The following is a 27354-nucleotide window of genomic DNA, read 5'->3' as shown; positions in this document are numbered from 1 at the left end:
GGCTACAGTGAGCCATGATCATGCCACTGCACTCCAGCCTGGGTAACAGAGCAAGACCCTGTCTCAAAAATAAAAAAGTAGCCAGGTGCAGTGCCTCACACCTGTAATCCCAGCACTTTGGGAGGCCAAGATGGGCAGATCATGAGGTCAGGCGTTCGAGACCAGCCAGGCTAACGCTGTGAAAACCCATCTCTAATAAAAATACAAAAATTAGCTGAGCATGGTAGTGAGCACCTAATCCCAGCTACTCAGAAGACTGAGGCAGGAAAATCACTTGAACCCGGGAGGTGGAGGTTGCAGTGAGCAGGGATTGCACCACTGTACTCCAGCCTGGGCAACAGAGCAAGACTCTGTCTAAAAAAAAAAAATTTAAAAAAAGAAACAGATGTAAGAGAGAAGGGGAGTCAAGGAGTCTCCCGTTTTCAGTCCAAGCAACCGGGAGGTTTAAGGGGAAGCTCAGCAACTCCGTCTTGGACCTATTAATTTCCAGATGTATGGAACAGGGCCTTGCAAACAATGTGTAAAGACTTAGAAAAGACAAACAAGAAGCTTCTGCCTTTTTCTAGAAGTTTCACAGCCTCCTGCCTACCATTAAAGCTGCCCTTTCACCTCCCACCCAAAGAGAAGCTGAGGAGATACTAGTGACTCAGCAAAATCTAGCAAAATCCGCCTTCCCTTTGTTTTGGCGAGCCCCCCTCCCAACCATGACTCAGCAGAAATGCAGCTGCACGAGGGGAGTGAGGAAATCACGACTCAGCATTCCCAAGGCGCCCTCAGGAAACAGAAGTGGTTTGGGCGGCAGGGAGGGGGCGGGTCAGTGGCTCCCCAGCTCCTAACTGAAAAACGAAGGTGAGGCCCTGGGGTGGGGGGAATCATGGGGAGGTCTCTTGGCCAAGCTGGATGGTGGCTAAAGAGAATAAGGAGACCCTGCCAGGATATCCTCAAGCAGGGGACATCCGCAGTAAATAAGGTGACAGACAGTGTCCTGACGGCACCCACACCCCATACAGACCCAAAAAGAACATGTACTCGATTCCGCAAGGCAGGGGCACCAGTGAGCATCTGCAGTTTAACTGCAGTGTGACAGGCTGGAAGACAGCCTTCTAAGGCAAGGAAGACAAGCCCAAGTCATTTAAAAAAATCCATAGACTAGGCTGAGTGTGGTGGCTCATGCCTGTAATCTTAGCACTTTGGGAGGCTGAGGCAGGTGGATCACCTGAGGCCAGGAGTTTGAGACCAGCCTGGCCAACATGGTGAAAACCCATCTCTACTAAAAATACAAAAATTAGCTGGGCGTGGTGGCAGTCTCCTGTAATCCCAGCTACTTGGGAGGCTGAGTCAGGAGAATCGCTGGAACCCGGGAGCAGCAGGGGGACAGAGGTTGCAGTGAGTCAAGATCTCACCACTGCACTCCAGCCTGGACAAAAGAACAAGACTGCATCTCAAAAGAAGAAAAATCCATAGACTGAACTGCAAAACACTGAACCTTCTGATGACAAGAGACCCAGTAAATAAGGTTGCAACCCTACCAACAGACTGGAAGGAAATGTTTGCCACACATAAAACAAACGAAAGATGAATGTTCTTAATAATAGAGCTTGCCAAAGCAATACACACACCCACGCATAATGTACATAGAATTATATAAAATTCTAGAAAATTATGCAAGCGAATCTAATTGGAACACTGGTGACCTACTTGAAGTGAGGGAATTACCAAGGAGTACTAGGAAACTTTTAAGGCCTCCCAAAGTGCTGGGATTACAGCGTGCACCACTGTGTCCGGCCTTAAAACAGCAACATCTTTTCCAAACACTGTGCAGCCTCCACTAGTGCATACCCAGTGACTAAGGACCTACAGCCAGACAAGAGGGCACTCCAGCCTTTGGAGGCTGCTGACTACCAGGCCAGTCTTGCCAAAACAGAGTCTGACCATAGCTCCAAGATCTGGTATGCCCTGGTTCAACAGGATCAAGGGACTGTTTGTATAGTACAGACTAGGTAAAGCAATAAACTCTAGGCAGAAGGACTGCAGTCAAATTCAGGATCCATGACTTCCCATCTGTGTACACTGGAACCCCCTAAGCTTTTATTTCCTCATCTGACAAAATGAGGAATAATAACAGCATTGATTCAAGGGGATGTGGTGATGACTAAATCAGTTTAACGTATGTAAGAAGTTCACAGGCCACGTGCAGTGGCTCACGCCTGTAATCGCAGCACTTCAGGAGGCCGAGGCAGGCAGATCACACTGTAAGAAGTTCGAGACCAGCCTGGCCAATATGGTGAAACCCTGTCTCTAGTGAAAATACAAAAATTAGCCGAGTGCGGTGGCGGGCACCAGGGAGCTACTTGGGAGGCTGAGGCAAGAGAATCATTTGAACCTTGGAGGCGGAGGTTGCAGTGAGCCAAGATTGTGCCACTGCACTCCTGCCTGGGTGACAAAGCAAGACTCCGTCTCAAAAAAAAAAAAAAAAAAGCTTACAGTGAGGCTTGGCAGAGGAGGCACGCAGTAAATGATAGCCATTATGTTGGTCAGAGAGGCCTCCACTTCCCCTTTAATGATTCAGCCAGAGTCTTTTTCCTGTCTAGAAATTTCTGGATGGTTCTGCAGCAGGGCAGGGGTTACTAACATTCAACAAACCTTGAATTCAGTCAGGAGGTTTGAATCTCAGGTTCTTCATATTTTTTGTTTGTTTGTTTTTGAGACGGAGTTTTGCTCTTGTTGCCCAGGCTAGAGTGCAGTGGCACGATCTCGGCTCACTGCAATCTCTGCCTCCTGGGTTCAAGTAATTCTCCTGCCTCAGCCTCCTGAGTAGCTGGGATTACAGGCTTGTGCCACCATGCCAGGCTAATTTTGTATTTTTAGTAGAGACAGGGTTTCACCATATTGGCCAGGCTGGTCTCGAACTCCTGACCTTAGGTGATCCACCTGCCTTGGCCTCCCCAAGTGCTGTGATTACAGGCATAAGCCACTGTGCTTGGCCCATATTTACCTTTTTCTCAAAAAGTAAACTTCTCTGAAATAATTTCAAATGTCCAGAAAAGAATGGCACAGAGAATTTCGGAATACCTTCATCTAGATTCACCATTTGTTAGCATTTTGTCACGTTTTCTTCATCATATTCTCTCTTCATATATATGCATATATATTTTTGAATATATATGAACAGATATATATATGCACACACACACATATATATCCTTCTGCCTCCATCTCCTGAGTATCTGGGACTATAGGCTCATGCCACCACACCTGGATAATTTTTTTTATTGTTAGTAGAATTGAGGTCTTGCTAGTTTGCCCAGGCTGGTCTCCAACTCCTGATGTCAGGGGCTGTCCTCCTGCCTTGGTCTCTCAGAGTGCTGGGATTACAGGAGCCACCATGCCCATCTACCCGCAAATTATTTAGCATGTATTATATCTGGAGGGCAGCCCCTGCCATATGATTATAAGAATCAGGAAATTCGACTTTCATACAAATTCATTATATTGTAAAGGAGGCAAAATTTTACCCCTACCCTTTTAGAATTTTCACCTGGGCCTGAGAATGAAACTGACATGAGACAGATTAGTAGGAGAAAAGCATATACATTTATTTAACGTGCATTTATGTAACATGTGAGCCCTCCTAAGGAAAAGAAGACTCAAGGAAACAGAGCCAAACACTTACATGCTGATTTGGACACAGAGTAGTAAACTGTGAAAACGTGACAAGGTAAAGGCGCGTGGGTGTGGGCTAAGGTAGTTAACTGGGTAAAGAGACTGGGAAGATCTGGCTTTAACAAGGTTTGTTTGTACAGATTTCTCTTGGCTTCAACTTCCTGCCATGAATGAGAAGAATGCTAATTTTCTCCTCATATAGAGAAAAGTCTTCCATGTGGAATTTCATCTCCTGCCTTCAGGAAGAAAAAAAGAAGGTCAGAGCAACTTTTTTTTTTTTTTTTTTTGAGATGGAATATTGCTGTTGCCCAGGTTGGAGTGCAGTGGCATGATCTCGGCTCACCCCTGCAACTTCTGCCTCCTGGATTCAAGCGATTCTCCTGCCTTAGCCTCCTGAGTAACTGGGATTATAGGCATACGCCACCACACCCGGCTAACTTTGTATTTTTAGGAGAGACAGGGTTTCTCCATGTTGGTCAAGCTGGTGTCGAACTTTGACCTCAGGTGATCTGCCCACCTGGGCCTCCCAAAATGCTGGGATCACAGGCCTGAGCCACTGTGGATGGCCCAGAGCAACCTTACACCTCTTTGGTTTGGTTTGGTTTTTTAAGGGGCTTTACCTCAAAATAATTTTTTCTTTTTTTGAGACAGTCTCACTCCACTGCCCAGGCTGGAGTGCAGTGGCCTGCAACCTCAACCTTCTGGGCTCAAGCAATCCTCCTGCCTCAGCCTCCCTAAGTAGCTGAGACTACAGCCACGCACCACCATGCCTGGAAAAATTTTTGTATTTTCTATTTTTTGTAGAGATAAAGTTTCATCATGTTGCCCAAGCTGGTCTGGACTCCTGAGCTCAAGCAATACCCCCATGTTGGTGTCCCAAAGTGCTGGGACTACAGGCATGCACCACGACACCTGACCAGCTCAAAGTAATCCTTAATCAATGAGTAATCCCAGCTACTCGGGAGGCTGAGGCACGAGAATCCCTTGAACCCAGGAGGTGGAGGTTGCAGTGAACCGAGATGGTGCCTCTGCACTACAGCTTGGGTGACAGAGTGAGACCCTATTTCAAAATAATAATGCTCCTTAATCCAAAGTTGCATATTTTGGGTTGCATGTCCTGAACTTCTTCAATATAAAGCTTACATTCAAGTGTCCCCTATTGCCCCAATAACTTCCTCTTTAGCCGTTTTACTAGACCAGGCTCCAGCCCAAGAGCGTGCATTGCATTTAATTATACTGCCTCTTTGGCATCCTCAGCCTTTGAAGTTTTTGAAGATGACAGGCCAGCTAATTTACAGATGCTCCTTCATTTAAGTAGCTCCCACATTTAGGTTGCGGCGCCCCTGCGCCCCGCCCAACCGCCATTTAAAGTGTGAAGGCCCCAGTTCAGCGCCTGGCCTGCGGCAAGCCGTCAGGAGATAGAAGTTCCCTAAAACAGGGGTGCGGGGAGTGGCAAGAGGCTAGAGGACGAGTGAGAGGAAGAGTGGAGGAGCTGCTGCGGCTTCCCTAGGATTCAGGCCCCAGACGAGGCCGTGGACTTGCTCGCCCAGGCACATCCCGACTCCAGACTCCACCCTGACGTTCCGGACTTTACCCCAAGGGATTAAACCTGGAGCAGCTGGAACTCAACGAAAACAGATCTCCAGACCGTGACTCAGCGAAAATAGACCTTGAGACCGTGACTCAGCGAAAACAGATCGGGGCGGTGACTCAGCGAAAATAGACCTCGGGACCGTGACTCAGCAGGAAAAACAGAGCCACTTGGCTTAAGAAAAGATTACTCAGCAGGGGCCAGCGGCGCCAGGCTGGCTGAGCGCGGGGGAGGGGGGTTGGGGGGGATGTGTGCCCCAGGCTTTCGGTGTAATGGAGACAGTGTGCCTTTCTTTCGGACCTGGCCCCTGCCTCTTCCCCTCTCTAAGCTCTAAAGACTGGTTAACAGCAGGATTGCTGGGAGGCTTAAGTGAGCCCCAAAGGTGAGAACTGCCTAGTAGTAGATACCGGGTCCCTTAACAAAAAACCTTGAACGAATAACGAATGCCTCTGCCAATCACAAGCTCAGCAGCACCGTAGGAACTTACTGTTCCCCCCCCCCCCTTTTTTTTTTTGAGGAGTCTTGCTCTGTCGCCCAGGCTAGAATGCAGTGGTGCGATTTCGGCTCACTGCAACCTCCGCCTCCCAGGTTCAAGCAATTTTCCTGCCTCAGCCTCTCGAGTAGCTGGGATTACAGGCGCCACCACACCCGGTTAATTTGTGTGTGTGTGTGTGTGTGGTTTCATCATGTTGGCCAGGTTGGTCTCACACTCCTGACCCCAGGTGATCCACCCGCCTCGGCCTCCCAAAGTGCTGCAATTACAGTCATGAGCCCCGGTGTCTGGCCCATTGTGGGAGCTTGGATAGCCTCCTGGGAAGGTGGTGGTTGCTATTTAGTGATTGGAGATCTCCTTCAGCCCAATTCAGCAAACACTTGGTTATCTTCCTGAGGCCTTAGTTTCCCCATCTTAAAAGTGAGGAATAAAGATAATTTCTCGTTCACTTAATGATATTCCCTGGGTCTGTTATCATCATCATCCTTGCCTTTTTTCTTTTCTTTTCTTTTCTTTTTTTTTTTTAGACTGGATCTCACCCTGTTACTCAGGCTAGAGTGCAGTGGCACGATCTCGGCTCACTGCAGACTCCATCACCCGGCCTCAAGCAATCCTCACACCTTAGCCTCCCAACTAGCTATGATCACAAGTCTGTGCCACCATGTCCACCTGGTTCATTTTTTGTGTTTCTGATGGAGACAGGATCTCGGCATGTTGTCCAGGCTGATCTCAAACTCTTGAGCTCAAGCGATCTGCCTGCCTTGCCTTACAAAATGCTGGATTCCAGGTGTGAGCCACCATGCCAGCCCATCCTTGACATTTAAATAAATTTAAAAATACTGTATTCTTTATTTACCAGGTATGAAAATAATGCATGGCTATTGTACAACATTTAACTCTATAATTCCAACTTGTACAACCACTATTAACATTTTAGTGTATTCCTTTTTTTTTTTTTCCTGAGACTAAGTTTCACTCTTGCTGCCCAGGCTGGAGAGCAATGGCGCAATCTCGGCTCACTGCAACCTCTGCCTCCCAGGTTCAAGTGATTCTCCTGCCTCAGCCTCTCCAGTAGCTGGGACTACAGACATGCACCACTATGCCTGGCTAATTTTGTATTTTTAGTAGAGACGGGATTTCTCCATGTTGGTCAGGCTGGTCTTGAACTTCCGACCTCAGGTGATCCACCCACTTCAGCCTCCCAAAGTGTTGAGATTACAGGCACGAGCCACCGCACCCTGCTAGTATATTTCTTAGAACTAAAAAAATTATAGCAGGGTACAGTGTCTCATGTCAGTAATTCCAGCACTTTTGGGAGGTCCAGGTAGGAGGACCACTTAAGCCAGGAGTTTGAGACAGCCTGAGTGACAAAGTGAGACCCCTGTCTCTACAAAAAAATATTAAAAATTAGGTGGGTGAGGTGGCATGCCGCTGTAGTCCCAGATACTTGGGAGGCTGAGATGGGAGGATCCCTTAAGGCCAGGAATTGGAGGTTATGATGGGCTATGATCATGTCACTGAACTCCAGCCTGGGTTACAGAGTGAGACTTTGTCTCTAAAAAACAAAAAGTTAGGCCAGGCACGGTGGCTCACAATTGTAATCCCAGCACTTTGGGAGGCCAAGGCAGGTGGATCACGAGGTCAGGAGCGCAAGACCATCCTGGCCAACATGGTGAAACCCCATCTCTATTAAAAACAAACAAACAAACCCCAAAACTGGCTTTTTTTTTTGTTTATTTTGTTTTTTTAAGACGGGGTTTCACCATGTTGGTCAGGCTGGTCTTGAACTCCCAACCTCAGGTGATCCGCCCACCTTGGCCTCCAAAAAACTGGCTTTTGACCATCAAGAGAGCCACCTGTGAGAGTGTCTATGGACCCACTGTGTCACCTGTCAAATGCTGGGAAATATTTAGTTCTTAGGGGGTCCCTGGCAGGCAGCTCTGAGAAAGGATCTCTGTGAGGGTCCAAGGTCCAGGGGTCCAAGGTCCTCTCTGAGGAAATTCCAGAATGTGCCCTGGCCTTCTGGGGAGGCGGCATCCCCTGGGAAGATGGCCTGGGGGTGTGGTGGAAAACCCCTGGCCTTTGGCATCAGACAGAGCTGGTTACTGTACTCTACTTTACCCATGCTGTGACCTCTTCACTCTGCAGTCTCCACTTCTTTATCAGGAAAATGGAAATGACAGTCCCAGTTTTCCAGTGCCAGGGGTGTAGGAACTTGGTGTACTCACTGTGTGGTGCACAATATGTGTTCAGCTATTTTCTGTTTATTGTATTTTTAGTAGAGATTAGGTTTCTCTATGTTTATCAGGCTGGTCTCGAACTCATGACCTTCTCTTTTCAAGGGGAGGACTAACTTTTGCTGAAAAATCAGAAACCACAGCTGGGCATGGTGGCTCATGCCTGAAATCCCAGCTACTTCTTGGGAGGCTGAGGCAGGAGGATTGTTTGAGGTCAGGAGTTGGAGACCAGCCTGGGCAAATACAGCAAGACCCCTTTCTCAAAAATATTAATAATAATCGGATGGGAGGGGATTGAGGGATGAGAAATTACCTACTGGGTACCATATATGTTATTTGGGTAATTGTTAAACTGAAAGCCCAGGCACTATATCCATGTAACAAAAACACACTTGTACCTCCTAAATCCATAAATATAAAAATTTAGGCCGGAGGTGGTGGCTCACGTCTATAATCCTAGCACTTTGGGAGTCTGAGACAGATGAATCACCTGAGGTCAGTTCGAGACCTGCCTGACCAACATGGTGAAACCCCATCTCTACTAAAAATACAAAATTAGCCAGGTATTGGGTAAAATGCCTGTAATCCCAGCTACTCAGGAGGCTGAGGCAGGAGAATTGATTGAATCCAAGAGGCAGAGGTTGCAGTGAGCCGAGATGGCACCACTGCTGTCCAATCTGGGCAACAAGAGTGAAACTCTGTCTCAAAAAAAAAAAAATTAAAACCAGAAAGAAATAATAATTATGGCCACCATCGATGGGACAGCCCAGTGTACTGGACAAACTCCTGGACTCTGAGGGCAGCCAGCTTAGGCTGGGCTCCAGTTCTCCCACTTTTTAGCTGTAATCCCAGGACTTTGGGAGGCTGAGGTGGGCAGATCACAGGCCAAGAGATTGAGACCATCCTGGCCAACATGGTGAAACCCCATCTCTACTAAAAATACAAAAATTAGCCGGGTGTGGTAGCAGGCACCTGCAGTCCCAGCTACTCAGGAGGCTGAGGCAGGAGAATCCCTTGAACCCAGGAGGCAGAGGTTGCAGTGAGCCAAGATCACGCCACTGCACTTCAGCCTGGGCAGCAGAGCAAGACTCCAACTCCAAAACAATTTTTTTTTTCAATTTTTGGTACTGGGTGTGGTGGCTCACACCTGTAATCCCAGCATTTTGGGAAGCTGAGGCAGATGGATCACCCGAGGTCAGTAGATCACCTGACCAATGTGGAGAAACCCTGTTTCTACTAAAAACACAAAAAATTAGCTGGGCGTGATGGTGGGTGCCTATAATCCCAGGTACCTGGGAGGCTGAGGCAGGAGAATTGCCAGAACCCTGGAGGCAGAGGTTTCAGTGAGCTGAGATTGTGCCACTGCACTCCAGCCTGGGCAGAGAAACTCCATCTCTACTAAAACTACAAAATTAGCCAGGCATGGTGGCACCTGCCTGTAATCCCAGCTACTAGGGAGGCTAAGGCAGAAGAATCGCTTGAACCAGGAGATGGAGGTTGCGGAGAGATTCTAAGCCATCTGTGATCCTCCCATTCTTCTTTGCCAGGGTAATCGTGCAGGTGAATTCCATGATGGGTGACTGAGCAGTCAGGAAATGAGAGTACCTTGTCTGAGGAGGTGACGTTGTAGCTGAGGCCTGAAGGATGAATGAGTTAGGTAAGGGCGGGGGCGTTTTGTTTTGTTTTGTTTTTGAGATAGAGTCTCGCTGTGTCACCCAGGCTGGAGGGCAATGGTGGGATCTCAGCTCATTGCAGCTTCTGCCTCCTGGGTTCAAGCAATTCTCTGCCTCATCTTCCCAAGTAGCTGGGATTACAGGTGCCCGCCACCACACCCAGCTAAGTTTTGCTTTTTTTTTTTTTTTTTTTGAGACGGAGTTTCACTGTTGTTACCCAGACTGGAGTGCAATGGCGCAATCTTGGCTCACCGCAACCTCCGCCTCCTGAGTTCAAGCAATTCTCCTGCCTCATCCTCCCGAGTAGCTGGGACTACAGATGTGCACCACCATACCCAGCTAATTTTTGTATTTTTTTTTTCTTTTTCTTTCTTTTTCTTTCTTTTTTTTTTGAGACGGAGTTTCGCTGTTGTTACCCAGGCTGGAGTGCAATGGCACAATCTCGGCTCACCGCAACCTCCGCCTCCTGGGTTCAGGCAATTCTCCTGCCTCAGCCTCCTGAGTAGCTGGGATTACAGGCACGCGCCACCACGCCCACCTAATTTTTTGTATTTTTAGTAGAGATGGGGTTTTACCATGTTGACCAGGAGGGTCTCTATCTCTTGTCCTCATGATCCACCTGCCTCGGCCTCCCAAAGTGCTGGGATTACAGGTTTGAGCCACCACACCCGGCCCTAATTTTTGTATTTTTATTAGAGACGGGGTTTCACCATGTTGACCAGGATGGTCTTGATTTCTTGACCTCGTGATCCACCCGCCTCGGCCTCCCAAAGTGTTGGGATTACAGGCGTGAGCCACTGCGCCTAGCTGGTTTTGCATTTTTAATAGAGATGGGTTTTACCATCTTGACCAGGCTAGTCTTGAACTCTTGATCTTGTGATCCACCTGCCTCAGCCTCCCAAAGTGCTGGGATTACAGGCGTGAGCCACCGTAGGGGGCATGTTTTAGAGGAAGTAGCACATACAAAGATATGTGCTCAGGGCATGAAACTTTTGAGGTGGGAAAGATAGCCTGTGTCTCGAGTGCAGAGAAATTGAATTATGTGGCAGGGGACAGACTCCAGAGGCCCTGGAGGCCAGGCCAGGGGATGGATCTTCAGCCTGAGAACAAGAGAAAAGTTTTAGGTGTGTGTGTGTTGGGTTTTGGGGGTGTGGGTATTATAAAGCATGGTTGGATTTCCCCTTTGAAATATATTTTCGGCTGGGTGCAGTGGCTCATGTCTGTAATCCCAGAACTTTGGGAGGCTGAGGTGGGAGGACCATTTGTAGTTTTTTTGTTTGTTTGTTTGTTTGTTTGAGACAGAGGCTTGCTCTGTTGCCAGGCGCCAGGCTGCAGGGCAGTGGCACAATCTTGGCTCAGTACAATCTCTGCCTCCTGGGCTCAAGCAATTCTCCTGCCTCAGCCTCCCAAGTAGCTGGGACTACAGGTGCGCGCCACCACACCCAGCTAATTTTTGTAGTTTTTAGTAGAGATGGGGTTTCACCAAGTTGACCAGGATGGTCTTCATCTCTTGACCTTGTGATCTGCCTGCCTCAGCCTCTCAAAGTGCTGGGATTACAGGTGTGAGCCACCGTGCCCAGCTGGGAGGACCGTTTGAACCCAGGGGTTGGAGACCAGCCTGGGCAACATAGTGAGAGCCCATCTCTACAAACACATATATGTATATACATATACATGTTTCTCTCTCTCTGCCTAATAAATCGCTTTTCTGCAAAGCTCTTTGGTTTTGATATTTACATGAATGAGCTCACCAAGCTGCCAAATATATTTTGTAGATATATATATATATATATATTTGTAGAGATGGGATCACTACAAATATATAGAGTATACACACTCTCTCTATATATACAGTTACTCCCACCCCATTCAAGTTCTCATCCAGTGAGAGGAGCTTTTCCAAACTTCCAAACATAAATACACACACACACACACACACACACAATTTGTTTGGAAAGGCTCCTCAAAAGCAAGAACTTTGTGCCTGTGGTCCTAGCTACTCAGGAGGCTGGGTGGGAGGATTGCTTGAGCAGGAGGTGGGGGAAACAGGGGACTGGGGAAGCCGAGGTTGCAGTGAGCTGCAATCATGCCACTGCATTCCAGTCTGGGCAACAGAGCAAGATCCTATTTCTAAGAAAGAAAGAGAGAAAGAGGAAAGAAAAGAAAGAAAGAAAGAAAGAAAGAAAGAAAGAAAGAAAGAAAGAAAGAAAGAAAGAAAGAAAGAAAGAAGGGAGGGAGGGAGGGAGGGAGGGAGGGAGGGAGGGAGGGAAAAGAAAAAAGAAAGAAAGAAAGAAAGAAAGGAAGGAAAAGAAAAGAAAAGAAAAAAAGAAAGAAAGAAAGAAAGGAAGGAAAAGAAAAGAAAAGAAAAAAGGGAGGGAGGGAGGGAGGGAGGGAGGGAAGGAAGGAATGTGTTTGGCAGCATGTGAAGGAGTCACGGAGGGAAGGGCCGAGTCCTCCCCTAACTACATGTCTAGGAAAAGCCCAAAGTCCTCCTGAAGATTCCAGCCGTCCCGGGCGCTTGTTTTCACTACTTCCCCTGCCTGCCATCCCAGCTTCTTCCTATTTCTGCTCTGAACTGTGCTGACTCAGATGTGAAACTTGCCCCTTCTCCAGTTCCCCAAAACCCCACCCCTACTCTTTTTTTTTTTTTTTTTTTTGAGATGGAATCTTGCTCTGTTGCCCAGGCTGGAGTACAACAGTGAGATCTTGGCTCACTGCAACTCCACCTCCCAGGTTCAAGCAATTCTTCTGCCTCAGCCTCCCAAGTAGCTGGGATTACAGGCATCTGCCTCCATGTCTGGCTAATTTTTTGTATTTTTAGTAGAGACTGGCTAATTTTTTTGCATTTCACCACATTGGCCAGGCTGGTCTTGAACTCCCGACCACAGGTGATCCACCCGCCTTAGCCTCCCAAGGTGCTGGGATTACAGGTGTGAGCCACCGCGCCTGGCCCAAAACCCACTCTTGACAAATACTTGTGAGCAGAGCATTTACTAAAGATCTCGGGGCTGCAGAGAGGGGTGACAGAAGACAGCACCCAGAGAACAATTTAATGAAGCATCTGTTCTTCCAAATCTTTTGGCTACTCCTCTCCCTTCCCTCCCTCCACTCCCGTAGTTTACCTCTGATCCTCCCCCAGCTCTTTGCCTGGGATGGGCACAGTGGCTCACCCTCTCCTGCCTTCTCTCTCTTCCCCTTTCCTCTTCTTGTCTCTGTGCTCAGCCCCTCTTCCAGATGGCCCGGTGTGATTCACCTCCCTCTTACGGGCAGAGCAGTCCGGCTCTCTCCAGCTCCCTCCCCAAGCCTGCAGATCCAAAGTCACCATGCACAAACTTGGACATGACAGAGCTTCCTTTTCTCCAACTGTAGTCTTCAACCATCCCCATCCTCCACCAGAGTCCTTCGTGACATCCTGGGCAGTTTTGCTAACTTTCTTGTCACTTTCAAGCATGACAAAGTTCAGTCTTAGATAGATGCGGTGGCTCACACATGTAATACCAGCACTTTGGGAAGTTGAGGTGGGTGGATCACTTGAGGTCAGGAGCTCAAGACCAGCCTGGTCAACATGGTGAGACCCCGTCTCTACTAAAAACACAAAAATTAGCTGGGCGTAGTGGTGGGCTCCTGTAATCCCAGCTATTCGGGAAGCTGAGGCAGGAGACTTGCTTGAACCTGGGGTGAGCTGAGATCGCGCCACTGCATTCTAGCTTGGGTGACATAGCGGGACTCTGTCTCAAAAAAAAAAAAGTCTGATTACCAATGCACAAAAGGGAACAATATTAACAGCTCAGTGCAGTGTGGAGAGATACAAATTTGCTGTGTGGCCTTGGGCAAGTCTCTGCACCTGTCTGGGCCTGAGAAAGGACCCCTGAGGGAGGGCCCTGCCTTGGCAGCCAGCCTTCTCCCTGCAGGGGTGCAGTGGCCTCTGAAGCCTAAGTGAATGTAGGGCTCAGGGCCACTCACACATTTGTGCTCTGGCACATGCACACACAGACAACGTACACAGTGACTTTTCTAGCCGTATGTATCTCCCTTCACTCTGCCCGCACCCCTGCTCTCCCCTGCTCTGCTCCCGGTCCCATGGTGAATCCTAGACTGCTCAAGGATGAATCTAGCCACCCTCAAACTCCCAGTAGGGCAGGGGGCAGGGAGTAGAGGTGTGTGTTTCATGTGGCAGCCCCAATGCAGACGCAGTGGCCACCTGGGAAAGGGCAGTGTGCCTGGAGAATAGACCAGGGCCTGCTTCCATGGCTGCTTCGTCCCTTTGAATCCATATGCTGAAATGCTGAGTCCCTAACCCCAAGTACATGAGAATGTGATTGCATTTGAAGTAGGGCCTTTTTTTTTTTTAGACAGAGTCTTGCTCTGTCACCCAGGCTGGTGTGCAGTAGTGCAATCTTGGCTCACTGTAACCTCTGCCTCCCGGGTTCCAGCAGTTCTTTGCTTCAGCCTCCCAAGTAGCTGGGACTACAGGCGCCTGCCACCACGCCCAGTTAATTTTTGTATTTTTAGTAGAGAGTAGGTTTCACCATCTTGACCAGGCTGGTCTTGAACTCCTGACCAGCCTGGGCCTCCCATAGTGCTGGGATTACGGGCCCTGTCTGTGGGGCAGGGTGGTGGTGGTCCACCCAGAGAGGGTGGGAGGCATTGGGCAGGATGGGACAGTGGTGGCAACAGAGACTGGTTCTTGCCGGGATGGAGGCAGTGAAGGAATGACGGACGGCGGGAAGCAGGCTTCTCACTGCTGGAGAGGGACGTTACCCACAGAGGAAGGGCGGAAACGAAGGAATCTGTAGTGGAGCTGGAGTTACTGTGCGAGCTCATGATTGTCTACATGTGCAGACAGAAACGGCACTGCACGTGCATCTGAGAGCATCAGCTGAGAAGGCGTGGGAGCAGGGGCCCCATCGAGGGCACACCCAGGGCTCTGTAAAGAGAGGGAGGGGACTGGGCCCGCTTCTGCCCACCCAAAGCTCCCGTGGAGGATCCCCCAGCTTGTCTCACCAATCCTCCCCACAACCCTGTGAGTCCGGAGTTGTAAGAAGATCTGAGGCTTCTAAAGATGAAATCACTTGTGCAGTCACACAGCAGGGCCCGTGGTGAAGCCCGATCCTCGGACTCCAGCTGCCAGCCCATCACCACTGTTACTCAGCCCCACCAGTCAGAGGCTGCATGTGTGTGTGTGTCTGTGTGTGTGCCTGCGTGCCTGTGAGCTCGCTCGGGGCAGGGAGGAGCCGGCAGCACGTGTGTGTGTGTGTGTGTGTGTGTGTGTGTGTGTGTGTGTGCTCGCGTGCCTGTGAGCTCGCTCCGGGCAGGGAGGAGCCCGCAGTACCCGCCCCTCTCTCCCGGAGTCCCTACTGGGGAGGGGCTGACTTGGCCGCTGTGGACCCCACCCTAGTGCCCCGGCAAGCCCTGTACACGCAGCGCTGCTGCCATCTCGTGGTCACTATGGAACACTGACTCTGAGCCGGGACCAGAGCACAAGCTCAGGACTCAGAGCTGGGCCCACCTGCAACCACCTAGGAGAGGGCAGAGGCTTCCTAAAGCGCCTACTGTGAGTCAGCAGAGCCCAATCCAGGACCGCCGCGGGGATCCTGCCTCTCCCGTTGCCGGGATCAAGACAGCCCAGGCCCCTCTTAGGGGTAGCAGCCCAGACCAAGAGGAAAGACAGACACCATCCTTCCTCCTCTGGTTCTCCCCCAGTGGGGAGTAGGGACAGAGGTTGTTCTGGAGCTGGGAACGCAATACCAGAGGCTGAGCAGGGGTCCCCAAAATTACTCAGGAGTCTGAGAAGCAGGGGTCTGGAGCAGAGGCCATTCTGGAAGCGGGGAACCATCCATGACAATAACATGTACAGAGCATTTTCTACGTGGTACATGCTGGGTTGTTGGCTCAGTCAACCCTCACAACCCTGTGAGGGAGCGACTGTTATTCACCCATTTTACAAGTGAGAAAACAAACACAGAAAGGTTAAGTAATTTGCCTAAGGCCACACAGCCTAGTAGTGGCTGGTCAGGGAGTTGGGTACTGACACTAAGGCAGGGGGTAGAGGGATCAGTATCCAGGCACAGGCTGGGATCCTGGTGCCCAGGGGAGCCAGGAGGGAGAGGGCTCAGTGGAGGCTCTCCTCAAAGGCAGGCCCCGGGGGCTGCCCTCCAGGCCTGCCCACTGGATCCCCAAACTCTACTCAACCCCTCCCCCCATGCCCCTGGCCCAGTGCTGCCTTCTGATGCAGCTGGGCCAGCAGGAGCTGCGGCCTCTTATTAATCCTGCCCTGCAGTGCCAGGTGTAGGCTCCCACCAGGCAGCTGTCCCTTATTTGCTTGGGGCCAAGAATTCCTGCAGCTGTAAAGTGATCCGGCCCAGGCCCAGGCCTCAGAACCTGCTGCCAGGAAACCCAGCCTGGCTGCACTGAAGACTTCCCGCCAGCGTCCCCCAGCCCCAACGCAGTCCCAGCAGCCTTCTCTCTGAAGGAGGCCCTCAGGCAGCTCAGGGCTGTTCCAGCCAGTGAAGGGGCCAGAGACCTCTGCAGGGGCCGCTTCCTATTGGCGTTCAAGGCCCTATGGTCCCGCCCACCCCATCTTACCTCTGCGGCTTTGAGCTGCCCTCAGAGAGCATCCTGCTGGCCCTGGGCATCACGTCCCAACTTCATTTCAAAGCAGGAAACAATGAGTTTCTGTCTTTCTTGTCCCTTTCCCTCCCACGTGACCCCACAGACCTGGCACCTGCCGTTTCGTTTCTGTCTGGCGGGCACCTCGTGCTACGCTGTGTGCAGCTGGCTCGAAGGGGATGCACCCACAGGGAGGAATCAACGAACTAGCAGTTTTCACCCTGGGACCCCCCCATCCCTGGGAGCTATCTGTGGACGTTTCCTTAAGTTTCCTGGCTAACGCAGGGAGAGGACACCTCAGCTTTGATCTCTGTAAAATCACAACTTCCCTCTAATGGGGCCCAGTTAAGTATGGGGAGAATGAGGGAAGCAGGCAGTGGTGTGGGTGGGGCAGGCAGGTGAGGCAGCAGTGAGGAAGGTTGGGGGTCCCAGTCTTCCATGACATAGTGTATGACCAAGCAAGTCCCTTCCTCCCCCAGCCTCAGTTTCCCCACCATAACTGGTGGCCCACACCATTGGCCCCCTAGGGCTGTTGTGAGGTATGGAAAGGGCCAGGCCAGGGTAGCACCCGGTAGGGGCTTACAGATACCCTAGATGCGGCTGAGGGAGCCTGACCTGGATCATGAGCGTCCTGATGGTGGCAGGACCTCCTGCTCCCCTGCCCGGTGCCACTCTGCCTGCCTCCGCTGCTTTCCTTGCCCCAACTCCATCTTGAGGGCTGGGCTGGGCCTGGTCTCGTGTGTGCCCAGCTCCAGACCACACCTCAGATGGCAGTGCTGCCTGCCCACTGCCCATGGGAACCGGTGGCTGCTCACACAGACCTGGGCCCTCCCCTAGGAACCCAGGCCCCTGTGGACCCAATTGCTTAGGCTCCACACCAGCCCCCTTTGTTCCTCAACTGTGTCCTGGGCCAAGAGGCTCCAACCTGCCTCAGCAGTGACTCTCAGGGAGTCTGGCCTAGAGAGCCCACACCTGAAAAGGTGGTACCCCAAGACCTGGGGCTCTTGAGCTGCCATAGAGGTAAGAATGGGCCCCCTGTGCCTGACCTGGGGCCCAGCGTCTGGAACCATGTGCCATGGTGTCCCAACTTAGCTTCGGTGCCTGGAAAATGGGGATGCGCTTCTGTGTGAAGATGTGCCTGGCACGTGACAACGGCACGAGCTTCCCTCCCTGAGCTGGGCGGCTCGTGTGGCTCCTGGAGTCATAGTCTCCACATCTAGATATCGAGGACGCTCACTTTGCTTCTCCCAGGCTGTTGTGATGCTACAAGCCAGTGTGTAGCCCCAGGCAGTGCCTGGCACCCGGCCTCGGAAGGCCACCATCCTCCCGCCTGTTTACCCAGCACACCCACACAGTCCACATGGGTCCCCGCCCTTGTGATGAGTGTGCTTTGTGCAGGGCAGGAGCTGGCCTCACGGGACAGCAGTGCCTTGAGGAGGGAGGGACGTCAGTCGGGGAGGCATGCATCCTCTGGCGGGGGCAGTGGCTGGAGCCTGCCATGTGAGGTGGGAGGAGGTGGCACTTGCAATGTCCTTCCGCCTGCACCAGCTACAGATGCTCACTTCTCGGGTGGCCCCCAGCCCCGCCCAAAGTAGTCACCTCTGTGAGGCCAAGAAGTTATTTCTCACCAGGAGACTTGACAATGCTGCTAGCAGGGTGGTTTTCTACCTTTAATTGGGGATACAAAAGGCACCTCTCCCGGTACGAGAGGATAAACCAACGTGAGCCCCAGTGCCACGGTGCCCTGCCAGGAGGAACAGAGGAAGGGTTCGGACAAGGCAGTGGAGGGAAGGTGGGCCCCAGCATCCAGCATCCCCTGGAGCCTCACCTGCAGCCTCTCACCCACTGCGTGCAGTTGCAGCTCTGTATCTGGGCCATGGCAGCTCCTTAGGGGGCCTCCACACCTCCACGCCCTGCCCTTAATGGCCAGCCGAAGCCATGGGGCCCCATGAGGCAGAGTAGGGAATGGACCGGAGGCTCGGCAGAACTTCCAGTGTGGCCAGCCTCCAGCCAGGCCTCTACTGGCAGTGTGGGCTCTGAAGGGCTCCTCGGGGCATGGGTCCGGAGCAGGGCATCACTCAGTGAAGGAGAGTCACCCTGGGTCAACCAGCCAGCAAGCCAGCCTGTCCTGGGGGCTCCACTTCTCAGCAAAGTCTCATGGTCGGCTGGGGTGGGAAAGGAGGCGGAGCAGCCAGATCCCAATGCAGCGCTGATCTGTCCCCCAGCCGCAGCTGGGGGAGCTCCATCTTCAGGAGAAGAGGGGGTACCGAGCCACCCCCAAAGCAGCTTAACACCAGAGGAGGGAGGGAGGCCCCAGCCTAAGGGTATGAGAGCAGCAGGGACCTGGGCTGCAGGGTGCCAGACCCCACACTCATAAGGCAAACAGCATGTCATCATCTTTCTCCTGGGTCTTCTTTCGGGGCGCTGGGCCAGGTGGGGGACCTGGGGGCCCCTCAGCTGAGGGGCTGGAGAGGTTGGGCAGTCGATCCGCGGCTTTGGCCCGTTCTTCCAGGAATTTGTCAAATTCTAGAGGAAAGAGAGGGTGAGCGTGGGCTCTGCGGCCAGAGCCCCAGCAAACAGAAAGGGCGGGCAGGGGTGGGGACTACTACCTTCGCTGGTGACCCCCTTGGGCTCTTCCACATCGTTTCCCTGGGAAGGTAGAAGGGAAGGAGGCAGACGTTAGCCGGACCCCAGGACAGTCAGCCGGGGCAGTGGGGCCGCAGCTCGGGCACTGCTGAACCTGAGCATTGGGTCCCAGCTCTGCCCTCCCGCACAGCCCCGAGGCCCAGGACCTGGGCTCCTCCCTGAGCCATGGGGCCTTCCTTAGGTCGCACCCAACTTGCTGAGCCTTGTTTTTCCCTTCTGTAAAATGCAGGTGTGGTGGGGGGTCGAAGCTAACTTGGAGGATTGCTGGGGAGCTGAAATGGGATAATACACGCACACCAAGCCCAGCACCTGGTGCCCAGTGGGTCCTGGATGAGTGCCGATTCCTTTCCTTGGAGGGTCACAAGGGGTGGACGGTCCTCACCCCCGGGGAGAAAGGCTGATACCCAGAGACCAATGGCCATTCATGCTAACACTGCAAACTAGGGAGAGGGCAAGTCTTCTGCCAGCAGTCAGAGAGCCCGAGTCCTTGCCCTGTGGCTTAGTCCTGGGCAGAAACGGCCTCTCCACCTGCAGGAGGTGGCTTCTGGGCCTGAAGTGCCCAGGCGCCCATGTGGGCCTTGGTGCCCAGCAAGGGGGTGGCAGATGCTGGGGTGGGAGCTGAGTCTGCTTCTCCCTCCTTCCGCTTTCTGGGAGGGTGGTAGGGACTGGGGTCCCAGGCACCCGCCCTCCTCCTCCTGGGTGCTCCCATTTCGAGGACAGCTGCTTATCATCTCCTGATCTGTAAACAGGCTGGTGCTGGGTTCCCTCTGCTAGTGGCTGGAGGCTCCTTGAGCGACTTCGGGGAAGAACCTGGCGCCATTACGCATCCTTGGTCAGCCTCTCTAGCCTGCCTCATCCCTGTGGTGGGCAGACACCCACTGGGCCTCTCCTTGGGAGCAGGCTCTGGGAAGCAGCTGAGAGGCTACTATGCCCAGGCCTTCTCTTGGGGGGGGGGCCGTGCCAAGCAAGAGGTGGACAGGTGGCAGGAGACGGGGATTTGAAGTGCACTCCTCTGCTCTACCCCAGCGCATGGGTCATTTCTCTGTGAGAACAACGGGTCCTCCTGTTGTGTGGGTGAGGAGGAAGCCTGAGCCTTTGCGTCCGAGCTGACTGGGCCCCAACATACCACATCAGTGGACAGCCACTGCTCGATGTCCTCCATGAGGCAGGCCTGTGTGACTGGGATCTGGAAGGAGGGGCAGAGGGTGAGGCAGGGAGGGCAGTGCCCTGGGTGACAAGGTAGTGCCAGCTCAGTGCCCCGCAGCTGGGTGGCCCTGGGCAGCCTTCCACTGAGGCCCCAGCTGCCTAACTGCCCGGACCCACCCCGGGCCCACTGGGGCAGCATGTGAGCAAGGGAAGTGCAGAGCCAGGAGACAGAGCTCCCAGCAGCTGGAGCAGGGCCAGGGGTCAGAGGGAGCTCTTTCCCCTTGAGGAGAGGACCCCCAGTTCTCACACACCCTGCAGACAGGGTTCTAGGCTGGAGGAGGGGCTTTGGGCAATGGCCTGGGGCAGGGGCTAGGCCACTGCTGCAGGTGCTCAGGAGCCTCGGACAAAGGACACTCGAAGCCCAGGGATGAACCCCAGGCATTTTCTCCAGTCATGAAGGCTGGGGTGGGGACATTGTTAGTGGGCCAGGGGCCCCCAGGTTCCATTCCCTGGTGCCTCTGCAGATGCAGACTTCATGATAGAAGAGGGCATAGCAGGGCCTGAGAACAGAGGCGCCAAGTTGAGCAGACAAGGCCAGGTGGGTAGACCCAGATGGGGACATTTCACTTTGGGTTGTGCCACGATGGCTCCCACACAGGGCAGGAGTTGTTGGAGGCTTTCTCCAGTTGGCGCTCACGGGCACAGACTTCAAAGTCAGAAAGATCTGGGTCTGGCTCACCCCTTAACACAGTGCGACTCTGAGTGGGTTACTTAACTTCTTCACACCTCATTCCCTCAACCTCTGCGTGAGGCTCGCAGCAGTACCTACCATCCAGGCAGCTGTGAGGATGAAATGGGAGAATGGATGTTGAGAGCTTGGCACAGGGCCTGGCACAGAGGAGGTGTTCAAGAAATGCCAGTTCCTATATACTATTCATCAGTAACGACACTAGTAGCACTAGTACTAGTTAGCTATTTTGGAAAAGACAGTCTTTCCCTGACCAGGCCAGTCTGGTCTCCAAGCTCCATCATCCAGTACCTGAGGCCCCCCAGGCAGAAGCAGACCCACAGAGAAGGCAGGAGCCGACTTCCCAGAAGCAGCGGCAGCAGCAAGTGCCCTGGCTGTCCACACCGGCTCCCTCTCCCGGTGTGCTGTCCCAGGCGCCTCTTAGCTGCCAGAGGGGCTGCCCTGTCCTTGCCCGAGAGTCAAGAGTGGGAACCGCGCACAGAGGAGCTGCAGAAGCTGGGCTGGATGGGCCAATCTGGGAACAGCCTGAGCCCAGGGGCCCTACAGGGCCCTCAGCTGCCCCTCCACACTCCTCTGGGTCTTCTCCTGGGTCCCACTCCTTAAGACAGCAGCACCGTGCCCCATGCCCACGCCTGGCAGGAGCCCTGCGAGCAGCCCCAGCTCTCGGCAGCCAGGCCTGGTCCCTGCTCACCATGCCTTGTCTCACCATCCAGTCACTGAGGCTCTTCTCATGGCTGCCTCCCATCTGGGTAAGAGAGAGTCATGCTGATGGCAGAGGGGTGGCAGTGCTGGGGGGTACAGCTTCTAACAGGGTGCGCATTTTGGGTCAGGATGCCTGCTGCCTTGTGTGTATGTAGGTGTATGTGTGAGTGTGTAGATGTGCTGTGTGTAGGGGTGTGTGTGGTGTGATGGGTATAAGTGTGTATGTAGGTGTAGGGGTGTGTATAGGTGTAGGTGTGTGTGGCGTGTACGTGTATAGGTGTGTGGTGGGTGTATGGGGTGTATGTGTAGGTGTAGATGTGTGTGGTGTGTGCATAGGGGTGTGTGTGGTGTGAGGTGGGTGTATAGTCGTGTATGTGTGTGTAGGTGTAGGTGTGTGGTGGGTGCATAGTGGTGTATGTGTATAGGTGTAGATGTAGGTGTGTGTGGTGTGTGTAGTGGGTGTAGATGTGTGGTGTGTGCATAGGGGTGTGTAGGTGTGTGGTGTGTGCATAGGGGTGTGTAGGTGTGTGGTGGGTGTATAGTGGTGTATGTGTGTAGGTGTAGATGTGTGGTGGGTGTAGGTGTGTGGTGGGTGCATAGTGGTGTATGTGTGTGTAGGTGTAGATGTGTGGTGTAGCTGTGCGTGTGGTGTGTGTAGTGGGTGTAGATGTGTGTGGTGGGTGCAGATGTGTGTAGGTGTGTGTGTAGTGGGTAGGTGTGGTGTGTGCATAGGGGTGTGTGTAGGTGTAGATGTGTGATGTGTGGTGGGTGTAGACGTGTGTGGTGTGTGCATAGGGGTGTGTGTAGGTGTGTAGTGAGTGCAGATGTGTGTGGTGTGTGGTGTGTGTGTAGGTGTGTGTGGTAGGTGTAGGTGTGTGGTGGGTATAGGTGTGGTGTGTGTAGGTGTAGATGTATGTGGGATGTGTGTGTAGGTGTGGTGAGTGCAGATGTGTGTGGTGTGTGTGGTAGGTGTAGGTGTGTGGTGTGTAGGTGTGGTGTGTGTGTAGGTGTGTGGTGAGTGCAGATGTGTGTGGTGTGTGTGGTAGGTGTAGGTGTGTGGTGTGTAGGTGTGTGTGTGTAGGTGTGTGGTGAGTGCAGATGTGTGTGGTGTGTGGTGTGTGTGTAGGTATGTGTGGTAGGTGTAGGTGTGTGGTGGGTATAGGTGTGGTGTGTGTAGGTGTAGATGTATGTGGGATGTGTGTGTAGGTGTGGTGAGTGCAGATGTGTGTGGTGTGTGGTAGGTGTAGGTGTGTGGTGTGTGTAGGTGTGAGTGCAGATGTGTGTGGTATGTGTAGATGTAGATGTGTGTGGTGAGTGTAGGTGTGGTGTGTGTAGGTGTGTGGTGAGTGCAGATGTGTGTGGTGTGTGTAGGTGTAGGTGCATGTAGTGAGTTTAGGTGTGGTGTGTGTGTACGTGTGTGGTGAGTGCAGATGTGTGTGGTGTGTGTGGTAGGTGTAGGTGTGTGGTGTGTGTAGGTGTGTGTGTGGTGAGTGTAGCTGTGTGTGGTGTGTGTAGGTGTAGATGCGTGTGGTTGAGTGTAGGTGTGTGTGTGTAGGTGTGTGGTGAGTGCAGATGTGTGTGGTGTGTGTGGTGGGTGTAGGTGTGTGGTGTGTGTGTAGGTATGGTGAGTGTAGATGTGTGTGGTGTGTGTGTAGGTGTAGATGCGTGTGGTGTGTGTGTGTAGTGAGTGCAGATGTGTGTGGTATGTATAGGTGTGTGGGTGTAGGTGTGTGGTGTGTGTGTAGGTATGGTGAGTGTAGATGTGTGTGGTGTGTGTGTAGGTGTAGATGCGTGTGGTGTGTGTGTGTAGTGAGTGCAGATGTGTGTGGTATGTATAGGTGTGTGGGTGTAGGTGTGTGGTGTGTGTGTAGGTATGGTGAGTGTAGATGTGTGTGGTGTGTGTAGGTGTAGATGCGTGTGGTGAGTGTAGGTGTGTGTATGTAGTGAGTGCAGATGTGTGGTGTGTGTGGTAGGTGTAGGTGTGTGGTGGGTGTCGGTGTGTGGTGTGTGTAGGTATGGTGAGTGTAGATGTGTGTGGTGTGTGTAGGTGTAGATGCGTGTGGTGAGTGTAGGTGTGTGTGTAGGTGTGATGAGTGCAGATGTGTGTGGTGTGTGTGGTAGGTGTAGGTGTGTGGTGTGTAGGTGTGGTGTGTGTGTAGGTGTGTGGTGAGTACAGATGTGTGTGGTGTGTGTGGTAGGTGTAGGTGTGTGGTGTGTGTGTGTAGGTGTGGTGAGTGCAGATGTGTGTGGTGTGTGTGGTAGGTGTAGGTGTGTGGTGTGTAGGTGTGGTGTGTGTGTAGGTGTGTGGTGAGTGCAGATGTGTGTGGTGTGTGTGGTAGGTGTAGGTGGGTGGTGTGTGTAGGTGTGTGGTGTGTAGGTGTGTGTGTGTAGGTGTGTGGTGAGTGCAGATGTGTGTGGTAGGTGTAGGTGTGTGGTGTGTGTGTAGGTGTGGTGAGTGCAGATGTGTGTGGTGTGTGTGTAGGTGTAGATGCGTGTGGTGAGTGTAGGTGTGGTGTGTGTATGTAGGGGTGTGTAGTGATGTGGTGGCCGTGCAGAGGGATGAGGCAAGTATTGTGGTACCCACCAAGGGGTGAACCACAACAGCTCTGGGATGCCAGAGCTCCGAGTAGGCTGGAGCAGAGCTGACGGCGAACTAAACAAAGCTTCTCAGCCCTCTCCTCAAGGATCCCACAGGTTGGGCCTCAGCAACCCCAGGACGGCAGGGCAGGTGGCTGTCAAATGGTCTGGAGGCTCCCAGCGGGGTCTGATGGGCACCCAGGTTTTAGGAACATCAGTTTACCCATTCTTCTCAAATTCATCCATGGCACCAAGCAGTTTCCTAGTGCCCCAGAGTGGAGGGAGATGAGAGTCCAGCTCCCAGCCCACCACCCAGTGCCTGGCTGGGACCCAGCTCAGACCAGCATGGGGCCTGGCACACGGCAGACTTGCCAGGAAGTGAAGGAACTAAAACCTGGCACACAGCATGCAATGCCACTTGGTCACAGGAATTGTGAGACCTGCTCTGAATCCCAGGGTGCAACATGGGCCGCCCACAATTGGCATTTGATTCTGTTTTTTTCTTTTTTGAGATGGAGTCTCACTATGATGCCCAGGCTGGAGTGCAGTGGTACAGTCACAGCTCAGGATAACCTCAAACTCCCGGGTCATAGTGATCCTCCCACATCAGCCCCTCAAGTAGCTGGGACTGCAGGTACGTGCCCCCACGCCTGGTTTTGATGCTGGTTTGTACTTTGCTGTTGGGAATCGTGTTCTCATGGTTTAGTGGGTGAAGGCCTTACCACCAGCCGGACTCCAGCACCCCGGGAGCTGCTCACACAGTTTTAAGAAATCCTACTCTGATGTGGCAGAAGGGGCTGAGCTCTCCCAAGTTATCAGAGATAAATGAGTGATAACCGGCTCATAGGCTTCTGCTTTGCTGCTGGTGGAGCTGCCTGCTGTGCTTCCTCCCTGCGGGGGGGCTGCAAAGGTGGTGTGGGAGCCAGGACACCTGGGCTCTAGTTCTAGTCAGGCCCAGATTGCTGTGTGCCCCTGGGGAAGTGAGCCCTGTCTCTGGGCTGCAGCAGGATCGGACTGGCTGGGATGACTGCCCACTGGGTGGTGGAGTCAACCTCTGTGGAACTTCTGATGAGCCCAGCAGTGAGGGATACACACAGCCCCACTCACCCTCCTTTGCACCTAGCTTTTCACATCTGCTGTACTGGCTCTTAGCGTGGCTTCGAAGCCAAGCAGACCAATACCTACGAGACCCTGGGCAAGGTATCTCCCAATCCTCAGCCTCAGTTTTCTCATCTGTAAATGGGATAAGCACATGGTGGAAATACTGTACTGTGCGCCAGGCACCATGCTGAGGATGCTACACCTGTTGTTTCACTTAACCTCTCTCTGGGACTCAGTTTTCTCATCTGTAAAACAGGATAATAACATATACCCTAAGGGTTTGTGTGATGACTCTGTAAGAGAGGGGATGCAAAGGGCTTAGTGCAGGCCTGGCCTGGGGCACAGGCTCAGTAAATGATGGCTTCCACCCAAAAAAGGACAGGAGGATCTGACACGGGTGCACGATGTGCTCCGCTTGGCGGCAGGTCGCACGCCACACTGGGAGGTCCTGGATTCTCCTGCTGCCGGTTGGGCAGTGGAGTCAACCTCTGTCCACGAGAGGTGCAGGTGATGCACCCAGTGTCCTAGGCCTTGCCCTGTTCTGACTTGGGAATGGCTCCTGAGATGCTGGGGACCCAGTGGCGGAGGCAGAGTGCCCTTGAGAGTCACGACACTGTGTCCACAGTGGAGTGGACTTGAAGGTTTCCAAAACTCCTCCTCCCTGCTTTCCTTCTTCTTTTGCCACAGGGTCTCACTCCAATGTCCAGGCTGGAGTGCAGTAGTGCAATCTCAGCTCACTGTAACCTCCACCTCTCAGGCTCAAGTGATCCTCCCACCTCAGCCTCCTGACTAGCTGAGACTAAAGGTGCGCCACCATGCCCGGCTAACTTTAAAATATTTTGTAGAGACGAGGTTTTACCATGTTGCCCAGGCTGGTCTTGAACTCCTGACCTCAAGTGATCTGCCCACCTCGGCCTCCCGAAGTGCTGGGATTCCAGGCGTGAGCCACCACCCTTGGCCCTCCTTGCTTTCTTAACTTCCATCCTGATCCTTTGGGATCGGAAGTCAGAGAAATGTCCCTCCTGTGTTTAAGACGTCACTGCAGCCTGCACCTCACTTAGGATGCAATCTGCAGTGCTCCTAGCTGCCCTGAGGTCCTCTGGTCCCAGCTACCCCTGGAGCTTCATTTCCTACCCCCAACCCCATGCTGTCCTTGGAAGTCCCCACTCTGCCTCGAGCCTCCTCGGCCCCAGGCCCGCCACCTCACTCCCCGGACGCACACTTCCTGCTATTTCGAACCGTCTCCCATAAGACTTGCTCTGTGTGCTCACTTGCTGAAGCAGAAATTCTCACACTGCCCAAAACACATCCAGATACACATTTAAATGCATGAGAAAACTGTGCTTGGAGCTCTTGTAAAGGGTGTGGGGTCACCCACAAAGTGTGCTTGGTGCTAGACGAGTGGCTGTCACTCAACACACAGTCAAGGAACTAAATGGAATTCAAGGAGCACGCTGGCACTTCTCCCCGCTGCTTCACCGTCTGCTTTTATTCCTCTCTGCCCACACTCCTGCGAATAAAAAGCCTCTAGAGAGGCAGAGAGGAGTAAAACTGACTGGGCTCTAACTCCCTGTGAAGCAACCTGAATACATCCTCTCACACGTTCTGTTGTAGACAAGTCTAGGTGCTAGGATAAGCCCCAATGTACAGATAAAGAGACAGTCACACCCGCAATCCCAGCCCTTTGGAGGGGCGAGGCGAGTGGATCACAAGGTCAGGAGATCGAGACCATTCTGGCTAACATGGTGAAACCTCATCTCTACTAAAAATACAAAAAAAAAAAAAAAAATTTAGCTGGGCATGGTGGCACGTCCTTGTAATCCCAGTTACTTGAGAGGCTGAGGCAGGAGAATCGCCTCAATCAGAAAGTCAGAGGTCACAGTGAGCTGAGATTGTGCCACTGCATTCCAGCCTGGGTGACAGAGCGAGACTCTGTCTCAAAAAACAAAAAAGAGACTGAGGGTCAGAAAGGCCAGTCATCTGCTTAAGGACACACAGGGCTGGTCAGCGGTAGAGCTGGAATGTGAAGCCAGGGCTGCTGGTGTCCAGTTTCAAGTCAAGCCCAGGTGTGAATCTGTGTGTGTGAGCTTGGGCAAATGGCCTGGCCTCCCCAGCAGTTTCCTTAGCTGTAAATTGGGAATAACCACATTAGCCAACAAGAACCGACC

General features: G+C 52.6%; 1 protein-coding gene across 27 annotated transcripts in view; it reads right to left on the bottom strand.

Moving 5' to 3' along the window:
- Positions 1–17915: 17915 nt before the first annotated feature.
- Positions 17916–27354, bottom strand: part of TOM1 (target of myb1 membrane trafficking protein) — a 48177-nt gene continuing 38738 nt past the window's right edge. For 8 of the 27 annotated variants that reach the window (XM_035271151.3, XM_078339359.1, XM_078339324.1 and 5 more), the window contains 3 exons: positions 20039–20098; positions 18873–18915; positions 17916–18792 (listed from right to left, as the gene is read on the bottom strand). In XM_035271151.3, the coding sequence (XP_035127042.1) occupies positions 18638–18792; positions 18873–18915; positions 20039–20098 (258 nt within the window). In that variant the 3' untranslated portion in view covers positions 17916–18637. The remainder of the gene's footprint in view (positions 18793–18872; positions 18916–20038; positions 20099–27354) is intronic. The other 19 variants (XM_078339357.1, XM_078339360.1, XM_078339326.1 and 16 more) reach the window with 3 other exon arrangements.

This window comes from Callithrix jacchus, chromosome 1, assembly GCF_049354715.1.
Source record: "Callithrix jacchus isolate 240 chromosome 1, calJac240_pri, whole genome shotgun sequence".
NCBI classification, from domain to species: domain Eukaryota; kingdom Metazoa; phylum Chordata; class Mammalia; order Primates; family Cebidae; genus Callithrix; species Callithrix jacchus.
This window is presented reverse-complemented; position numbering and strand designations above follow the sequence as displayed.